The sequence below is a fragment of the Carassius carassius genome, chromosome 40 (genome assembly GCF_963082965.1).
Source record: "Carassius carassius chromosome 40, fCarCar2.1, whole genome shotgun sequence".
NCBI lineage: Eukaryota > Metazoa > Chordata > Actinopteri > Cypriniformes > Cyprinidae > Carassius > Carassius carassius.
This window is the reverse complement of record NC_081794.1, coordinates 19,484,761-19,502,854: the sequence shown is the minus strand read 5'-3', so window position 1 is coordinate 19,502,854 and position 18,094 is coordinate 19,484,761. Positions and strand designations below refer to the sequence as shown.

The 18,094-nt window shown below is 39.5% G+C and overlaps 1 protein-coding gene across 2 annotated transcripts; it reads right to left on the bottom strand.

The window, feature by feature from the left end:
* Window positions 1-4,393: 4,393 nt before the first annotated feature.
* Window positions 4,394-11,004, bottom strand: valopb (vertebrate ancient long opsin b). Of its 2 annotated transcripts, none has more exons than XM_059532420.1 (5): window positions 10,276-11,004; window positions 8,920-9,130; window positions 7,755-7,872; window positions 7,019-7,258; window positions 4,394-5,095 (listed from the first exon to the last, which is right to left on the bottom strand). In XM_059532420.1, the coding sequence occupies exons 1-5, from the start codon at window positions 10,643-10,645 to the stop codon at window positions 4,844-4,846; spliced, it is 1,191 nt and encodes a 396-aa protein (XP_059388403.1). In that variant the 5' UTR covers window positions 10,646-11,004; the 3' UTR covers window positions 4,394-4,843. The 2 variants fall into 2 exon arrangements, with proteins under 2 accessions (XP_059388403.1, XP_059388404.1); XM_059532421.1 differs by lacking the exon at window positions 4,394-5,095 and adding an exon at window positions 5,877-6,063.
* Between the last annotated feature and the right edge of the window lie 7,090 nt (window positions 11,005-18,094).

Sequence of the window (18,094 nt, the reverse complement as noted above, 5' to 3'; positions counted from 1 at the left end):
TTCAAATACTACAAACAAGTTGCCAAAACACCGATGCCAGGTCAGGAAACATACAGAAATGTCAACCTTTACTTTAGATGTCCGCACCTTAAGGCTACTTTTAAATGTTTATTTATTTATGAGCCATTTTTGAAGCCAAGACTATCTTTTGACCTCTTTAGTGATGATGGTGTTGATATATGCACCATCACCACCACAGGCTCACGTCGACATTCATTAACAGATCTCTGCCTGCCAATGCTGATTCACGTCCCAGCTAACCTCATTACAATGCCTGCTTGTATCTCCACAGGATTCTCATCCCATTTCTTTCTACATTTTTAAAGAACACAATTTGGCGTTAATTATCCCACAGTGGAATGGCCAGATTGTGAGCAGGAGGGGAAGATTTTTAAGTCCCTTGTCGGAAAGACCAACAGAGGATTGCACAGAGAAAATAAAAACACCAGCTATGTAAATTAGATTCCTTTTGAAGCAGAGAATGGATTCATTACTGAGTAAATCATGTAAAAAAATAAAAAAATAAAAAAATACATGCTGGTGTCAGTATGCATTAATTTCTTATCACATCATCATCCATTTGGGTCACATTTCAACACGTACTGTCGTTATTGGATTAATTAGCCTATCGTCACCGTGTGTCTTTTTCTTTCTTTTTTTAGCTATGATAAGAAGTAATTGAGTTGATGACAGCACTAACAATGTCCTCTGTGACTTCCTCAGCAAAGTTCAATGACATTAAAACAGGAAATGTACATGATAAATGCTGCTGAAGTTTAATTTTACCTCATATAAGACATTCCTGCACAGATTTAAAAGTGTGTTTATATAGGACAGATGTGCTTTTTCTCATATGGGGACCCCAAGGGCTGTTTCTGAGCACACAAGATGTTCTTAGTCTTTAGTTTAAAATATCTTATTTGTTCTGCTTTGAGAGCTAATTACATGCTAAGACTACAAATCCTATTCCCATTTAATTGCTTATTAGGCAAAACAGTTTTGTTTAATTTGATAAAGCAGCAATAAAGTCTGAAGTCTCGTGAAAAATTCTATCTAGACTGTTAACAGAGATTTATCATTTTTGCAAGTCTCACATTTGAATCCCAGGCAACACTGTTTTCCTTTCACTGATTATTTCAACCAAGTAGTTATTGCATGTTAAATGGCATGAAAAAATCCACACATGACATTCCACTACCTTCAGATAAATAAGAAAATTGCAGAAAGTTATTAATTTGTGTTGTATTAATTTGTTATTAAGTTATTAATTTTGTTTAATAAAGTGAGCCCTACAGTCACCTCATTGCTGTTTGTGTAAACAGGCATGTTGGTCTCCTGACCAAACTAAGTCTGGTCTTATCATATTGCTTTGGAGATTTCCTGTTAGCAGTTCCCACCAAAAATGTTCAGCATGTCTGATTAATTGTAACTGCAGAGCACCTCAGGCACTACAGATTTCTATAGCAAGAAATCTTGAAATTGATACCAATCTGAAACCTTCACAGAAGAACACAAGCTCAAAACATTAACATAGAAGAACATTTTTCAAGAGTAATGTAGCCAGTCATGTATTCCATGCATATTTAGGTGGTTTGCATGATATTCTAACAAATGGAACAGCACCACTGGGTCATCATTCAGCTGTAACCAGGCAAATATTTCATTTTAACAATTAAAGCAATTAAATAATTATTTTATGTTTATAAAGATGCACTGAGAATCCAACCAAATGTTCATGTTATCCATGTTTTTTTTTTCAACGTGGAAGTAAGCCTTTGGGTGAGTCTTACGGTTCATTAGCTGCTATAGGTAAATAACGAGGAGAATAACATTGTGCAGTAAATGATAAAACTGTTTGCACTACAAACCAGTGTGTTCATAATTAAGATAATACATTAAAGTAATATGATAAGACTCACCAACTTTCAATACCAAGGAACAAAACAAATTGTTTTGTTCAGATAAAAATAGCTTGACGATGTGGACGCAGATGAGTTTACAAATGGCCGCGCACATTCTTACGGCAATAATAAGGTGGATAGCACAGCATTACAAAAAAAAATAAAAAAATAAAAAACAACCTAGGTGGATATATATATCTTCTGTCTCTTACTATCAATCTTTAACACACACACACACACACACAAACTATCCCCTGAGGATAGTAACATGAATTTTTATGATGTATATGTCACATAAAAAATGTATGTGCTATAAGGCATGATGTATTCTCACAGCATGAGCTGTTTTAATGGCTATATCACTGATACACATCAAGGGCTCAAAAGCACTGCAAAAATGTCATCTTTTAAACCCATCTACTTTAATCTTGAGGTCTTTGTAATTGTCAATGATCACACAGAATTGTGACATACTAGGAATAATATTTGAAATTCATAAGTCCAATCGAATGCCTTGGAATGTCTGCTAATGCTTTAGGGGAAAGGTACCTTTGTTCAGAAGACGTCTTTGTTCATGCCCACTTTCATCTGCTGTATGATGTAATATCCATTGAATTTGAAAACTTCAAGTATGAAATACATTTAATGAATATGTTTATGTTAATTCAAATCTATTAATAAACTACCTTCCTTATTTTACCATAAGCTCTGAGTTTGAAGAATCCATTATTAAGGTGTTATTAACTTCAAACTGTTGCTTCTGCCTAAATATGAGTCCTCTAATCATTGCTTTTTCCAGTGAAAAAGTTGTCTCGTCTGAATCAGGAGAGAAATATCTGTGGGTCAAACAGTCCAAAACAGTGCTGAAGAGCTAATGTAGGTTCGATTTTGAATGCGATAGGACAACAGGGGATGGAATTTTTTACTTAAGGAAGTGTTATTATGGATTATAGACTGGACTTTTGGCCAGAAGTGACAGTTTGACATGGAGTTGTTTATTACAAACATGCAGCTTTCCATTTCAGAAGAAGTTAATAATGGACTGGAGCTGTGTGGATTGCTTGTGGATCATTGTGATGCTTTTATCAGCTTCCTGGACTCTCATTCTGACGGCACCCATTCACTGCAGAGGATCCACTGGTGTGCAAGTGATGTAATGCTAAACATATTTGATGGTCTGAGGGTACGGTTTCAGCATTTTTCTTTTCTTCCTTTTTTTTTTTTTTTTTTTTGAATCTGTTCCTTTAAGATTCCAGGACAAAATTCTTCACCTCCTCTGTCTTTTTACTTCATGAGTGAGAACAAGCATGGTGCCCCTCTGTTGATAAATCTTCTGTGCTCTGATACCTGGTTACTCTCCCTACCCAGGGTGATAACAAACCATGGCCAGGAGAAATTGAATTCAGATATTTCATTTACCAGTCTGATGATGAAAGAGTGCTTCTGAGCTTAAGGGAACCTACAGCACTCAACACTCATCTCAAAGATTCTGTGTTATTTCAGGTTCCCTGTGTTATAAAAATATGAATAAACACATTTGATTTGCCACAGTACTATATATATATATATATATATATATATATATATATATATTTTTTTTTTTTTTTTTTTTTTTTTTTTACTGATTCACAATGTGCCTCTGTGTTGCATTATAATAAGAAGTGACCACTCTGGAAAGTTATTGCAGGTTGTTTTATTAGGGTTTTACAACATTGACATGTTTTAAAAAATAATTTTAAAAAAATTAAATATTCATTGAAATAAGACACCAAATCTAAATAACTCCAAGACATTGAAAAACAATACATCAGTAAAACATTACTTGGCATGCCACAGACAAACATCAATATCAGTATTCAGTTTGGACAGAAATTGTGAGCAAACAACGAACATTATGGCCTAATAAGACATTCAAACTCACAAGCAATCATATACAAACGTGTACATAGGCTACTAAATAAATACAATTTGATAAACACTCTTGCTTCATTAAACCTTTCAAAACAAGACTGCAAATTCAACATTAGACAAGAAACTGAACTGTCAGATGTGGATGTTTATTGCATGGTTTATTACTTCTTTTTATAAAGCAGATACCCTGCCAAACCTGTCTGACCCGTTAGTTCACATAATGAATTGTTATGGTATCAAACAGTAGTTAGTGTTAGATTCTGAAATGTGTAGAAGAGCTTTTATGTTAAATTCGTTTTTCTATGTAAACAAGCACTAGAATGACCGTCTTTGGTCAGGTTTAGAGTCTGTGATACAGAGCATCTAATCAATGTCTGTTTTAAAACAGCGGTCCAACCAGAAGACACTGGGGGAGAAGCAAACATCACAAGCCGAGTGATTGTTTTATACTTTCAAGAACAGTATTTTGAACTTTGCTATTTGGCTGTTTGTGTTGTTTTTGCTTTAAGACCCCTGTGATTTTAGCTTAACCATGAATGATCACTTTCTCCTTTGGTTTTTGAACAAATATCTTTTTTAAGTAGACTATTAATGATTATAAAATGAAAGTCAGTATTATGACCTGAAAGAGATATATTATGATATACAATATTATGGTCTTTCGTTTCAATTTCCATTAAACAAAACATCCCCACTGGTACTAGTGTGCAATCAGCAATATACCATAGTGAGAGAAGATAGATCAGAAAAACAAATAGCGTTCGTTCAGAGGACTGTATGGAAATGTATTGCCTGCCTCCTTCATGTTTATGTAAGGTAATATCGCTATACCGACAAGTACACAGTATGCCAAGACTGCAGATCGCCACAACATAAAGAAATACGAACAACAAACAAGGAACATGTGAAAACACAAACAATACACTCTAACATATGCATTTCAATAGAGGTAACGACTGTAGGATTTATGCTTTAGTTAGACAACAGGTTAGATTTAAGGTATACATTTATTCAGACAGACTAGTCCTTCTCTACAAAGGGCACACTTGACTATCCGATAAAGGGAGCTGCTTTGGGCCTTCGTCACCCGACTCTTCCTCTTCATCCTCACTCTTCTCCATGTTGCACATGGACATAGGCATGCGAGCTGCAATGGTGGACATCTCTCCAAGGTGACTCTCTGCTGTGGCAGTGATGGCCCCTTTGTCTGATGTCTGGTTCAGATTGGTGGAGTCCAGATTGGCGACATTTCCTTTAAACATCTGCATCAGACACTTCCTGAACTGAGAGAAAGAGTGTTGGAATCAATGTAAATAAGGATCATGGTCTTTCCATATCAAACGAACACACATACAAATAAAATGCATAATTTTAATTATGCTATTAATTAGGATGGTTATGAACTAAAACGCTTTGATTAATATTTCCAGTCTCTGTGCCATCATGTAGAGATTTGTTTTCAGCAGTGAGACCTTTGCACAACTTCTGCATTGAAACGAGGAAAAGGTCATTAAGCAAGATGTATTCTATGTAAAAACAAGGACATTTTGACCTTAATTAAAGCAGATAAGGTCATGAGAAGTAAATATATTCATTTCCTCAAGGTTTTGGTTGGACTGGATGAAAATGAGGTACCATGGGTAATTATAATACCAGCTACTCTCTTGGTCAAATTTGTAATGCAGAGAAACACTATGGTCGGTACACATTTACAGAATAACACAAGCAGTAAATGTAAAAAACATGAAAAAAATTTGTTTATTGTTAATTCATGGTACCTTATGCATAATAACGAACACTTGAAACTGAGCATTGTATTTTATATTATACCAGGACAACTGAAAATGACAACAATAAAATCGAGACATATCAACTTTGAATTCTTATTGAATACACCAAATCACAGCAAACTTCAATAAAAAACATGCCTATATACATAGCCTATATGCGATATGTTCAATTTTCGTAGGATTCTCCATATGCTCAAGAGCTCTTGCGATATCCAAACAAACACAATGCAGCATTACTGATGCTATATAAACCATCCCTATTCTCTCTCTTGAGTGTTTGTTCTCATGTCTCCATAATGTAGTCTGTCTCTCTCTCTCACATCAGAGAAATTTGCAACCCCGTGACCCTTGACCTGAATTTATTCTGGGAACAGCTGGGAAGGAATTGGGTTAGTTCTGGAAGATGTGCACAGCTCAAGGGGTCCAACAGTCTCCGCTCCAAACCACCTGGGACCCACATCCTAGGGGTGGTCATCAGAGTCATATGACTACAAAAGATCACTGCTTCGCCCTTTACATCAAACGGCACACTACAGGGACACTGAGAAGAAATCGCCCTCTACAAGCTTAATGTATATGTAAAAAAGAAATAAACAAACAAAAAAAAGATATCATGGAGCAACTGTGGCAACTGTATCACTCACTCCTCTGAGAATACAGAACATCTTTAAAATGGAAATAGTCAGAGGTTTAAACCATTGTTTACCCCGGACAACAAAGCAATTGAAATGTAGGACCTAAGACCTTAGGAAAGCTATAGGAACCCGGACATTTCCTGAGAACTGTTTATAACTCAAGAGATGTACAACAGTTTTCAATGGGAAAATATGGAGCATAATACCAATGTGAATTTTAACATTAACCTTGAATATATAATACACCTTTCAAATAAGAAAAATAAAATCTCCTCAACCAAAACTGTCAGAGTAAAGAGCATCAGTTGTCTGTGATTTGTCGCTGACATATGATGCCAGAAAAAAAGTGTAGAAGTTCACACCACCTGCTCACGCGATGGCTTTTCTAGGAAAGCACAGTCAATTCTGACAAGACAGCTAAAATAACCATTTCCCATGGTGCAATAATTAATGAATGATGTTTACTGCAAAAAGAAAAAGAAAACATGTTTTTTATAAATATTTTCTATTCACATTTTATTTAAAAAATATATAATAATACTTATGTGTTTAGGTTTGTTGTTTAATTTTGTACGCTATATATGTCATGTAAGATTTACTGTCTCTGGTCCTTGTTGCATTCTGTCTTTTATTGATTGATCACATAAAAACATAAAAACACTACAAATTGATTCTTAATATAAAAAGATTTTTTTCTCAGCATGGCAGCCTAAACTTTTTTAATAAAATGTGTATGTGATCCGAAAATGCCAGATAAGGATAACAAACAGTAAAGACGTACCTGCTTATTCATGAAGACATAGATGATGGGATTGTACACAGCTGCAGTCTTTGAGAAGAAGGCCGGTATTGAGCCCAGGCGAGGATCAATATGGATTGTGGGACAGGCTGTGACAGTAATTGAGAATGCTGCATATGGTGTCCATCCAACCATGTACGCAACTATCATGACAATGACCATCCTCACCACCTCTCGGTCAGGCTTACGCGCATTACCCAGCCTTCCATGAGTGTTCGACACCTATTGAACATATTAGAGTTCTAAGGTTAAATGCATTCCAAGAGTAAGTTAACATCAAATGTTAATGCACATTAGGTACACCAGACAGAACCTCAAAAGCTGCTTTGTTGTTTAGCCAGTTTTATTCAGTTTTTGGTAACACTGTACATTTTTAACTATATTTAATGTATTAACTCACATTAACTAACAATGAGAAATATATTGTTACAGGTATTTATTCCTCTTTGTTAAAGTTAGTTAATAACAGTACTGTTCACTGTTAGTCCATGTTAGCACAGGTCGATTAAATAACCTTAGGCATAACTCTTGATTTTAAAAATGTATTAGTAAATGTTGGAATAATTGAAAAAATGTTTCATTGTTATATTATGTTAATTACTGAATGTTAACAAATGGAAACCTAATTGTAAAGTGTTACCAAGTTTTTTCCTCTCTTTTTATATCTGCTATAAAACAAAAACAAATGTGAAAATCAACATAAGAGTATATTACCAACCTTTCTGAGTTTCTGCATAAGTTTGCCATAGGAGATAATGATAACACCAAGAGGAACGATAAAACACGTAACGAAAAAGGTGATGATGTAGGTGTGGTCGTAGTAATCAGTTGAGTACCTTAAAAAAAACAGAGACTTTAGACCTCCTCGATTTTTCCTATATGTCATCTAACAGGTACTTTTGGTGTGTTCAAGTCATGTCAGAAAAAGACCATATTTATGAGTTGAATGCACATGAATGGCAGCACAAAGTTGCAATTACAAATGAAAAACATTTTTTAGGTACATGACAATCTTCCTCTGACTAAAGTGACTTGAATGCACTTGACTTCATAATTACGACTTCCCAGCTAATAAATACAAACTTCCCAGGAGGACTGGGAACACACCATCTGAGCAAAACAATTAGTGTGGATAATAATAAGTTGTGCACATATCTTTAAAATTAAAAGCACGTGTGCATGTTTTACAATTGCATAATATGCTTAGTGAAGTGCTTTGTTTGGTCCAAACAAACATTGCAACATAACTGAATAATAAGCACCTTCAAGCTCAAGGCAGTGTTAAAAATCTGGATCACTGAGACTGAATAGAAACCAAAATTTACAAACTTTCATTAACTGTTTAGCTGTCAGAGTTCTCACCTGCAGAAACTACACTACTCTATTGAACATCAACATGAATGCAACTATGCACCACAACAGTAAAAATATTCCCCATCCTTGGTCTTCTCTGTGTCAGTGTGCATTCCCTATTCAATTGTTTGTGCACTGTTTGCGTTCCAAGGCCAAGGCCAAACCATAGCCACAGCCACAAATATTTTGTGCCAGTCTCTTGAAAGCAATTTTTCAACTGATGGCTGCATGGCATCGGCCTTGGGTTTATAAGTGGTTTCCTTTTTTCTGTCACAACATAACACACAGAAAGAAGCCTTGACTTTAACTCCATGTCTGATTCCACTTTAAGGAACATGTGCAAGGCACATTAGTATTCATCAATAACGTCATATTGTGGATTTTGCTCTCTTCATACATGTCCATGACAGACAAACACAGACAGAGATTAAAAGATTGTGAGCGAGAGAGGAACAAATAATAGCTAAACAGAGAGAGTGAATGAAGGAATGAAGGTAGGCAGATTAAGTGAAACAGTATTTTGAGCTCACCAGTTGGGTTCACAGGTGGTACCAATTTTGCTGACTGTATAACTGTTCCAGCCAAAAACTGGTGGGATGGTACAGATGAAGGAGAAGGTCCAAACGAAAACAAGACCCAAAGCTGCATGCTTGACTCCCAGCCGGACATTTTTCAGAGGACGACAGATCACAAAATAACGCTCAAATGCCAAGATTGCTAAAGACCACAGCGCCACAATCCCTAGAAACCAAGAAAGTACACCATCATTACTTTGCATATTGCATATGGAAGCCACCTGAGAAAAAAAGAATCATGCTTTGGTGAAAATAAAAAGTCTTAATGATGAGATGAAAAGTTGACTTTTGTCATAATTTCAACTTTATATCTCACAAGTATGATATTGCATTTCAGAATTTCTACTTTTTATGCCATAATTATAATTTAGCAAAGCAACAGAAGAAATGGGCTGATTAGTAAAACAAAGACAATATGCTTGAAATCAGGGCTTTGTTTTAACATTCATCAGTAAAACTAGATCTTTTTAAGGTTACTAGTACTCTTTAATTACCTTTTAATTATTAAAATTGAATTGCATACTATACTTATGACAATTTACCACTTGCCATCTGTCCAGGGTGTCTCCCTGCCTATGGCCTAAAATGCTATTGGATCCAGTAAAACTAAAACCCTGTTGTTTGGAAAATGAACGGATGGATGAAAATAGATTCAAATCTATTTCTATATTTATCTAATGTATTTATATATATTATATAATATTTATTTATATAATTGGTCTACTACAATAACTATTGTTCCAGAAATGTACCATTGTTTTACTATAGTCACCAAATTGTAACCATTATATTTGTAGTAAAAAATAAATAAATTATAAATATTCTGCCAAAAAAAAAAAAAACGGTAAGAAAGCAAGCCAAAAGTGAATTGTTTATATTCAGTTGGTCAGTATTAGTTATATCTTTTTTTAAATTTTTGTTATTTATTTTTTTTTTACAAATTTTTCCTTTGTTACTAGTCACTATCCAAACAAGTACTGGTGACATATTGAATGTCACTAAGAAATATACCCGTATAATTACTGGTAGCTATAGTAAATAAGAAATAAAACTAGTTTTTAACGAATACAACCATAAAAGACACCAGCAACAAGTGGAATACATACCACAACAAAAAAAGAATGGTAAAAATGTGCAATTTGTTACCAATAACAATAGAATTATCACAGGGAGTGTCTGGTAGCAAAGGAGTGAGTAGTGAGTACTAATAAATAATCACTATACATTGTATTATTAACCTAACATGTACTATTTAGTTTAAAGTAATAAATGTTACACGTCTTGGTATAGTTATATTGCCTAATAACTCACCGAAAAAAGTGACAGCGAATCCCTCCAGCACACACGCCCAGACGCCCAGGAAGAAGTAACCTCGTGCATTAGTTAGAAAACTTATAGTGCCTCCTGTAAGCGAAACTAGAAAATCAGCAACAGATAAATTAACAATGATGTAATTCAGCGGTTTCCTTAACTGTTTGAATCTAAACGTCACAAGCATAACGGTGAAGTTCTCTGTTATAGACAGTGAAGTCACTATGAACATCAGACAGGCGAGGAAAGTGTAATTCCAGGGCGCAACAGACTTGAGAGGACCCGAGAACGGATCGTCAGGTGTGGTGATGTCGGTAGACTCGGTGACCGAAGACCCTATCGATTCCATGACAGCGATTAGGGCGGGCATTGGGATGAAAAAGATCAGGAAAAATTCTTCAAATCATCACTAGGGCGCTTCTTGAAGATCCAAGACAGGTGTTTTTAGAATATGCTGCACTGCAAAAATAATTATATTAATTCAAACAAACACACACACATAAATAAGTGTAAAAATTGATGTGTGTTGTATACGTTTACTTATAATTTATTTATTTTTAATTTTCGAAATATTTCTTTTCTAGTAAACCAATCCAATTGAGGAGGAAAGTCCAGAAGAGCGCCTTTGCGTAAAGGTTGCAATTAAATGCCACAGGTCCGCGCGCTTTGCTTCCACAGTTGAGCATAATCATGTTCATGCTGTTATCCTTTATATATGCAGCCCGTCTTCATGGCCATCTCAATCCCTCGAGGTAATGAGAAAAGTCCTTTCCCAAGTTTACCGAGACATTTCAGAGGGGCGTCACGCGCTTTGCTCTCTTAAAGGTGCACGCAGTCGTTTTTGCTAATGAAAAAGTTTTATACATACAGTAGGTTACCTTTGAAAAACTCACCTTGAGATGAAGTTTCATCTTCATAATTTATATCACATGACCAGTTAGGTGCAAAAATGGGGTAAGCAATATATGCACCTCATAGGAGTGCAAGAGCAACTCAAAATCAATCCAACAGGGACGGCAGGCTCCTGCTCAGTCTACAAAACACTATAGAGTTCTTCCTTATTATTGATATAGTTTTAAAAGAATAGTGCACTCAAATATAAAAATTTGCTATAGCAATTTACTCACCCTCAGGCCATTTAGGATGTAATTGAGTTTGTTTCTTCATCAGAATAGATTTGGGAACATTTAGCATTACATCACTTGCTCACCAATGGATCCTCTGCAGTGAATGGGTGCCGTCAGAATGAGAGTCCAAACAGATGATAAAAACATCACAATAATCCACATAACTGCATTCCATCAATTAATGCTGTGTAAAGTCAAATGCTTAGTGTATGAAACTAATCCATTAAATCATTAAGGTGTTTTAAGTTTAATCCATAGTCTGGCCAAAATACAAGTACATTCTCCATAATAATCCTTCCTCTGGTGGAAAAAGTCTATCCCATGTTGTCCACTCACATCAAAATTGAATGGTTTTAGCCATTTTCACTTGTAAATGGTACCTGCTGTATGCATACTTCTTTCCTGATTCAGACAAGACGTTTTCACCTGGAGATGTATGTTTTCACTGCAATATTCATCTCAAGCAAAGGTTTGAAATGTCTTATTAATGGATTTGTTTTTTACAAACACACATCTTTTCTCTTCGCAAGATGTTAACTGATGGTTTGGAGATATGTGGATTACTTGTGGATTATTGTGATGTCTTTGCTAGCTGTTTGGGCTGTCATTCTGATGGCACCCATTCACTGCAGAGGATCCACTGGTGAGCAAGTGATGTAATTTCTACAAATCTGTTCTGATGTAGAAAGAAACACATCTACATCTTGGATGGCCTGAGAGTGAGTAAATGTTCAACAAATTTGAATTGTTGTGCAAAGTTTGCATTAGTAAAAAATATCAGTTTTAAAAATTAATTGCATATTTTTGATCCACTGAATATTTTGACATGAGAGATTATTTGATGAAAGTATGTACAAAATTATCTTCTACCATAGAAAATGTCTGGAATGCCTCCTTTTCCTGCCTCAAACTGACAAGAGTGAAAATACCAGGAGTGATTCATCTGCTACAAGATTAAACCGTATAATTAGCATTGCAGATTTCCTAGAAAGAAATAATGAAGGAAAGTAGGAAAATGCAAGTGTCTTGTCTGTAACATTTTTTTCTGTCATTCCTATTCAGATGCTTAGAAACACATTGCCACAGCCCTTGCATATGTAAACAATTTATGCAGTCCTATGAGGATTGATCAACACAATATCATGTGAGATTTACCTACAACCACAGGCATGACAGGAAAATAAAGGTGTATAATTGGTTAGACTAATGGCTATTTTACTGTAAAGAAAGGGTTGATTGATCATGAGCAAATTTAATTAACTTGAGTAAGGTCCATCTAAGTAGTGCAAGGTCTTTTTCTTTGATGATAAATTATGTTTGTGTGTGTGTGTGTCACAGTCATCTACTTTTTTTATTTCCAGGGATACTAATTTCAGTCCGTGCCTAGTCGATTAGTGACGTGCCCAATTGAGTCATACGTGTCTCTGGACCTTTTAACACATAATGGGACACGTCAAGAAAGCTGTCTGATTTTTTTGCACGGCTGCAGATTCTTGGTAGCGGTGGCATTAAAATGACCCTAATCCTGCTTAGAAGTTAAACATTATCATTTACCTTGGACCCTCTTATCAGTATTCTGACTCTGGCTCACTGTAGTAGATGACAGGCTCTCCATCATATAAGCAAAACCTAATTAACACCAGCACTTTTAAATCATAGTATTAACAAGATGCTCTGGTTAATGGATTATTGTGATGTCTGGAATTGGCCCGAGTGATTTATAACTCACTTCTTTTCTTTTATGTTTTTACCTCTCTTTTTTTGTTTTTTTGTGGTGGCATTTATATGACAAGAGGTCTGCTAATTTTATAGCTTTGCAGTTGTCGCATAAAACCAACAAAACAATTGTCGCCTAATGGTACTGCACAAGTCTAATGTAACCTTTACAAATCCAAGCAACATTTATTTAGCAGAAGCCGTATAGAAGCTATGAGCAAGCTGAGTGCAATAATTTCTGTAAACACAGTGATTGTCAGTCAACCTTTTCCACCACTGAATCATTACACATTCAATCCATAGTTGGTTGGCCTTTCTGCCATGAAGACGAAAAATGTCAACCCATCTTCCAGGAAGACGATTGATTGGAATCTTATCATCTTGTGAATTCCTGTTGACCTAATAAACGGATACAAACTAATCAGGAAAGCGATTATTTCTTTGACCAGAAGGTGTGATACTAGGAGCTATTTTTAGGAAACTCCATTCCTGATGAGCAGTTCAGACTGAGGATAAATGGATGGGGGTATATTTAGCACAGATGGAATGTTTGAAATAGTTCTTGGAAAAATGTTAAGAGCTCAGATGTTGTTATAATTACCATGCGGAACTAGGCAGCCATCCTTCCAGGGACCCCATCTGCCCCCCCAAGCCCTAAATCGCCCCTTCCCATCTGCCTCATTCTGCCCACAGCTTTCTTCCGATGTCTCTCTGTATCTAGACACCCAAGTTAACTTAAGAAATGGCTAAAGCTAATTTAAACAAAATAATATACATTACAATCTGTGAAACACTTGGTAGTGTTGGTTTTTCACTTTGTTGTGATATGCTGTTCTGCATCTACACTACATCTATTGTTAACAGTATTTATTATTATAAGTATTATACGCAGAGTTTTATTTGAGAGATTATATTCATACTTTTAAAAAGTGATTTATACCACACTACATTTTTTAAATAAAACTAAAGACCAGTGTTGGGGGTAAAGTATTATTACAAGTAATGCGAGACAGAGGCACTTCCTTCAGCCTGAGGCTTATCTTACATATACTTTTGGTGTGAAAGGGTCTTTACAGTTACCAAAAATATAACTTTTGAGGGTTTTATTATTAAAAACAAATAGGCAAGGCTGGTTTGGGTGACAAAAAGTAAGGCAGAAGTAGCATAACACATTACTTTCCATAAAAAGTAACTAGGTGTGCAATTAGTTACTTTTTTATGGAGTAACACAATATTTTAATGCATTATTTTTAGAAGTAACTTCCCCCAACACTGATCGTGACAGTGAAAAACGTACAGACCTAAAAAAATATACTTTTCCTTATTGATCCCTATAAATTTTAAGCTAAAATTTAGATTTTGCTAAAAAAAAAAACGATTTGTTGTACGTCAGTTACTTCAGAGTATTGTGGGGCACAAAACAGGTATCGACTTATACGTATTAATAATATTAATATTTGGCATTCCTTATTTAGATTAATTGGGTTCCCTTTCAGTAGGTCACTCTCGACGCCACATCGGTGACCGACGAATATGGGATATCGCTTCGATAGACCAATCTACTTCGAGTGTAAACTAAACGAGCCAATGCACATTGGCATGCAATTATTGCATCCAGCTGCCGCTGATCACTGCGTGAGTATAAGAAGGCAGCAGGTGCAATGCATTCCAGCTTTTCGCGTCGGAGCCGAGCGTTAGTATCGCTCTGCTCAACTGTGTCTGCTGTGAACTACGAGTTCAGCACGCTCTCGGAAGCTTCGTGTGTTGGCGAGACGGCGCTTCAGCGGCGGTCGTTCCTGTGTCGAGAGGATTGCACACTTCAGGCTGTACTACCCCTGTCGTGTTGCAAACGGCCAATTCCTCTGTGCGCCTCAGCACTAAAAGAGCATTTCCTAAAGAGCAAATTTCCCTAAAAGAGCTTCACGGGTGCGTCTTCGTAAAGACGACGGATCGTTCTTATAAGGATGCCGTTTCACCCGTGCGTTTCTGGGTGCGGTCGTTACCTGGCAACGGGTGATGGTCACGATCGCTGCCTCACGTGTCTGGGCGTTGAGCACGCTGAAGTGGCTTTTTTCACTGAACGCGCTGGGCCCTCTTCAAGGAGCGTACCAGCGGTATCCAGTGGGACTCCCCCCGACCAGATGTCGGTCTCGGCATCGGAGGGAGAGCTGTCGGATCACGATTCGGCTGCGCTACCGCCCTCTGGGACGGTGGCAAAGCCTGAGTCGGATCCCGAAGTGGCAGCTATGCTTTCCCGGGCCGCCGAGAGGGTAGGGCTCGAGTGGAATCCCCCACTGCGTCCCGAACCCTCGCGGCTGGATGATTGGTTTCTCTGGGTGGCGCGCGCTGGTTCTCAGCGCCCCACCCCAGTGCATTTCTTTCCGGAAGTGCATGACGAGCTTACCAAGTCGTGGACGCCACCTTTTACTGCCAGGAATCGGCCGGTGCGGTCGTGCGATGTCAACATTAGTGGTCTAGGAGCGCCATCTCTGGCTGGGTCTGGCAGACATGAGGAACATTGACAAGGTCCGGTTTCTCAATGCCCCTGTGTCCCAGACCGGCCTCTTCGGCGACGTAGTCGAGAACTCTGCCCAGCAAGTCTCAGCTGCCCAGAAGCAGACTGAGGCGATCCGACACATCCTGCCCCGGCGGGCAGCTGCTGCCTCCACCCGCCCACCGGCCACAGTGCCCCAGCCTGCTCGTCGCCGAGGGCAGCCCCCTGCATCCGCTCACGCGCCACATCTGCAGCAGCCTCCAAGTGGTGCCGTGGAGCTGGGCGCAGGCAGGTTGCTCCTCCCGTCCCAGCCCCCGTCAAACTTGGCGGGTGGGTTACGACCGATCTCGGATCTGCAAGTTTTGAATTGGGCCCTCCATCGGCTACCGTTCAAAATGTTGACACAGAAACGCATTTTCGGGTGGGTCTGTCCCCAAGATTGGTTTGCAGCGATCGACCTGAAGGACGTGTACTTTCATGTGTCCATCCTTCCACGCCACAGACCTTTTCTGCGGTTTGCATTCGAAGGACTGGCATATCAGTACAAGGTCCTGCCCTGCGGGCTGTCCCGGTCTCCCCGTGTCTTCATGGAAGTCACGGAGGTAGCTCTCGTTCCTCTCAGAGAGCAGGGTGTTCGCATTCTCAACTACTTAGATGATTGGCTGATACTAGCACAGTCTCGAGATCAGTTGTGCAAACACAGGGATGTGGTGCTCCGGCACCTGAGCCTGTTGGGCCTTCAGGTCAGCTGGGAAAAGAGCAAACTCTCGCCGTGGCAGAGGATCTCTTTTCTCGATATGGAGTTGGATTTGGTCGAACAGACAGCACGCCTCACAGAGGAATGTGCGCGGTGGGTGCTAGCCTGCTTGAATACGTTCAAGAGCAGGACAGCGGTCCCACTGAAACTCATTCAGAGGCTCCTGGGGCATATGGCGGCCACGGCGGCACTTACACTGATCGGCCTATTACATATGAGACCGCTCCAGCACTGGCTTTATGGCTGAGTCCCAAGGTGGGCGTGGAAGCGCAGCACTCACCGGGTCCAAGTTACACCGGCCTGTCGCCAAACCCTCACTCTGTGGTCAGATCTTGCATTTCTCTGGGCATGGGTGCCCCTAGAGCAGATCTCCAGGCATTCTGTGGTTTACACGGATGCCTCCACCACCGGCTGGGGGGCCACGTACAACGGGCATGCAGTCTCAGCTGCAGTGGCACATCAATTGCCTAGAGTTGTTAGCAGCGCACCTTGCCTTAAACCGTCTCAAAGGTCTCTTACGAGGAAAGCATGTGCTGGTCCAAATGGACAACACTGCGACTGTTGCGTACATCAACCGACAAGGTGGTCTGCGCTCTCATCGCATGTCGCAACTAGCCCGCCACCTCCTCCTTTGGAGTCAGAAGGTTCTGAGGTCACTTCGTGCCATTCACATTCCAGGCCTGCTCAGTCATACAGCCGACAAGATGTCTCGAGCAATGCTCCCGGGAGAATGGCGACTCCATCCTCTGACGGTCCAGCTGATTTGGAGGTGGTTCAGAGCCGCTCAGGTAGACCTGTTTGCTTCTCCAGAGACCTCTCACTGCCAGTTGTTCTACTCCCTGACCGAGGGAACTCTCGGCACGGACGTACTGGCACACAGCTGGCCGCGGGACCTACGCAAGTATGCGTTTCCCCCAGTGAGTCTTCTCGCACAGACACTGTGCAAAGTCCGGGAGGACGAGGAGCAAGTCTTGCTAGTAGCGCCGTATTGGCCCACGTGGACCTGGTTCCCCGAACTAGTGCTCCTTGCGACAGCCCCTCCTTGGCCAATTCCTCTGACGAAGGATCTACTGACTCAGAGATGGGGCACCATTTGGCACCCGCGTCCAGACCTTTGGAAACTCCATGTCTGGTCCCTGGACGGGACGCGGAGGTTCTAGGTGACCTACCCCAAGAGGTAGCGAACACCATCACATCGGCAAGAGCGCCGTCTACGAGACACGCTTACGCCTTGAAGTGGAACCTGTTCGTCGAGTGGTGTTCTTCTCGCCGAGAAGACCCCCGAAGATGTCTGATCCATCCCGCCCCCCCTGTATACCCTCTTGGGACCTGTCATTAGTGCTTAAATCACTACAGCAGGGCCCATTCGAGCCTTTGCATTCAGTTGAGCTAAAGTTTCTTTCATTGAAAACTCTGCTCCTGCTTGCACTGGCCTCCATCAAGAGGGTAGGGGACCTGCATGCATTTTCGGTCAACGATTCGTGCCTAGAGTTCGGGCCGGCTGACTCCCAGGTAATCCTGAGGCCCCGGCCTGGCTACGTGCCCAAGGTTCCCACTACACCCTTCAAGGACCAAGTGGTGAACCTGCAAGCGCTGCCCCTGGAGGAGGCAGACCCAGCCCTGGCTTTGCTTTGTCCCGTCCGAGTATTAAGGTGCTACGTAGACCGGACACAAAGCTTCAGGACCTCAGACCAGCTCTTTGTCTGTTACGGAGGCCGACAGAAG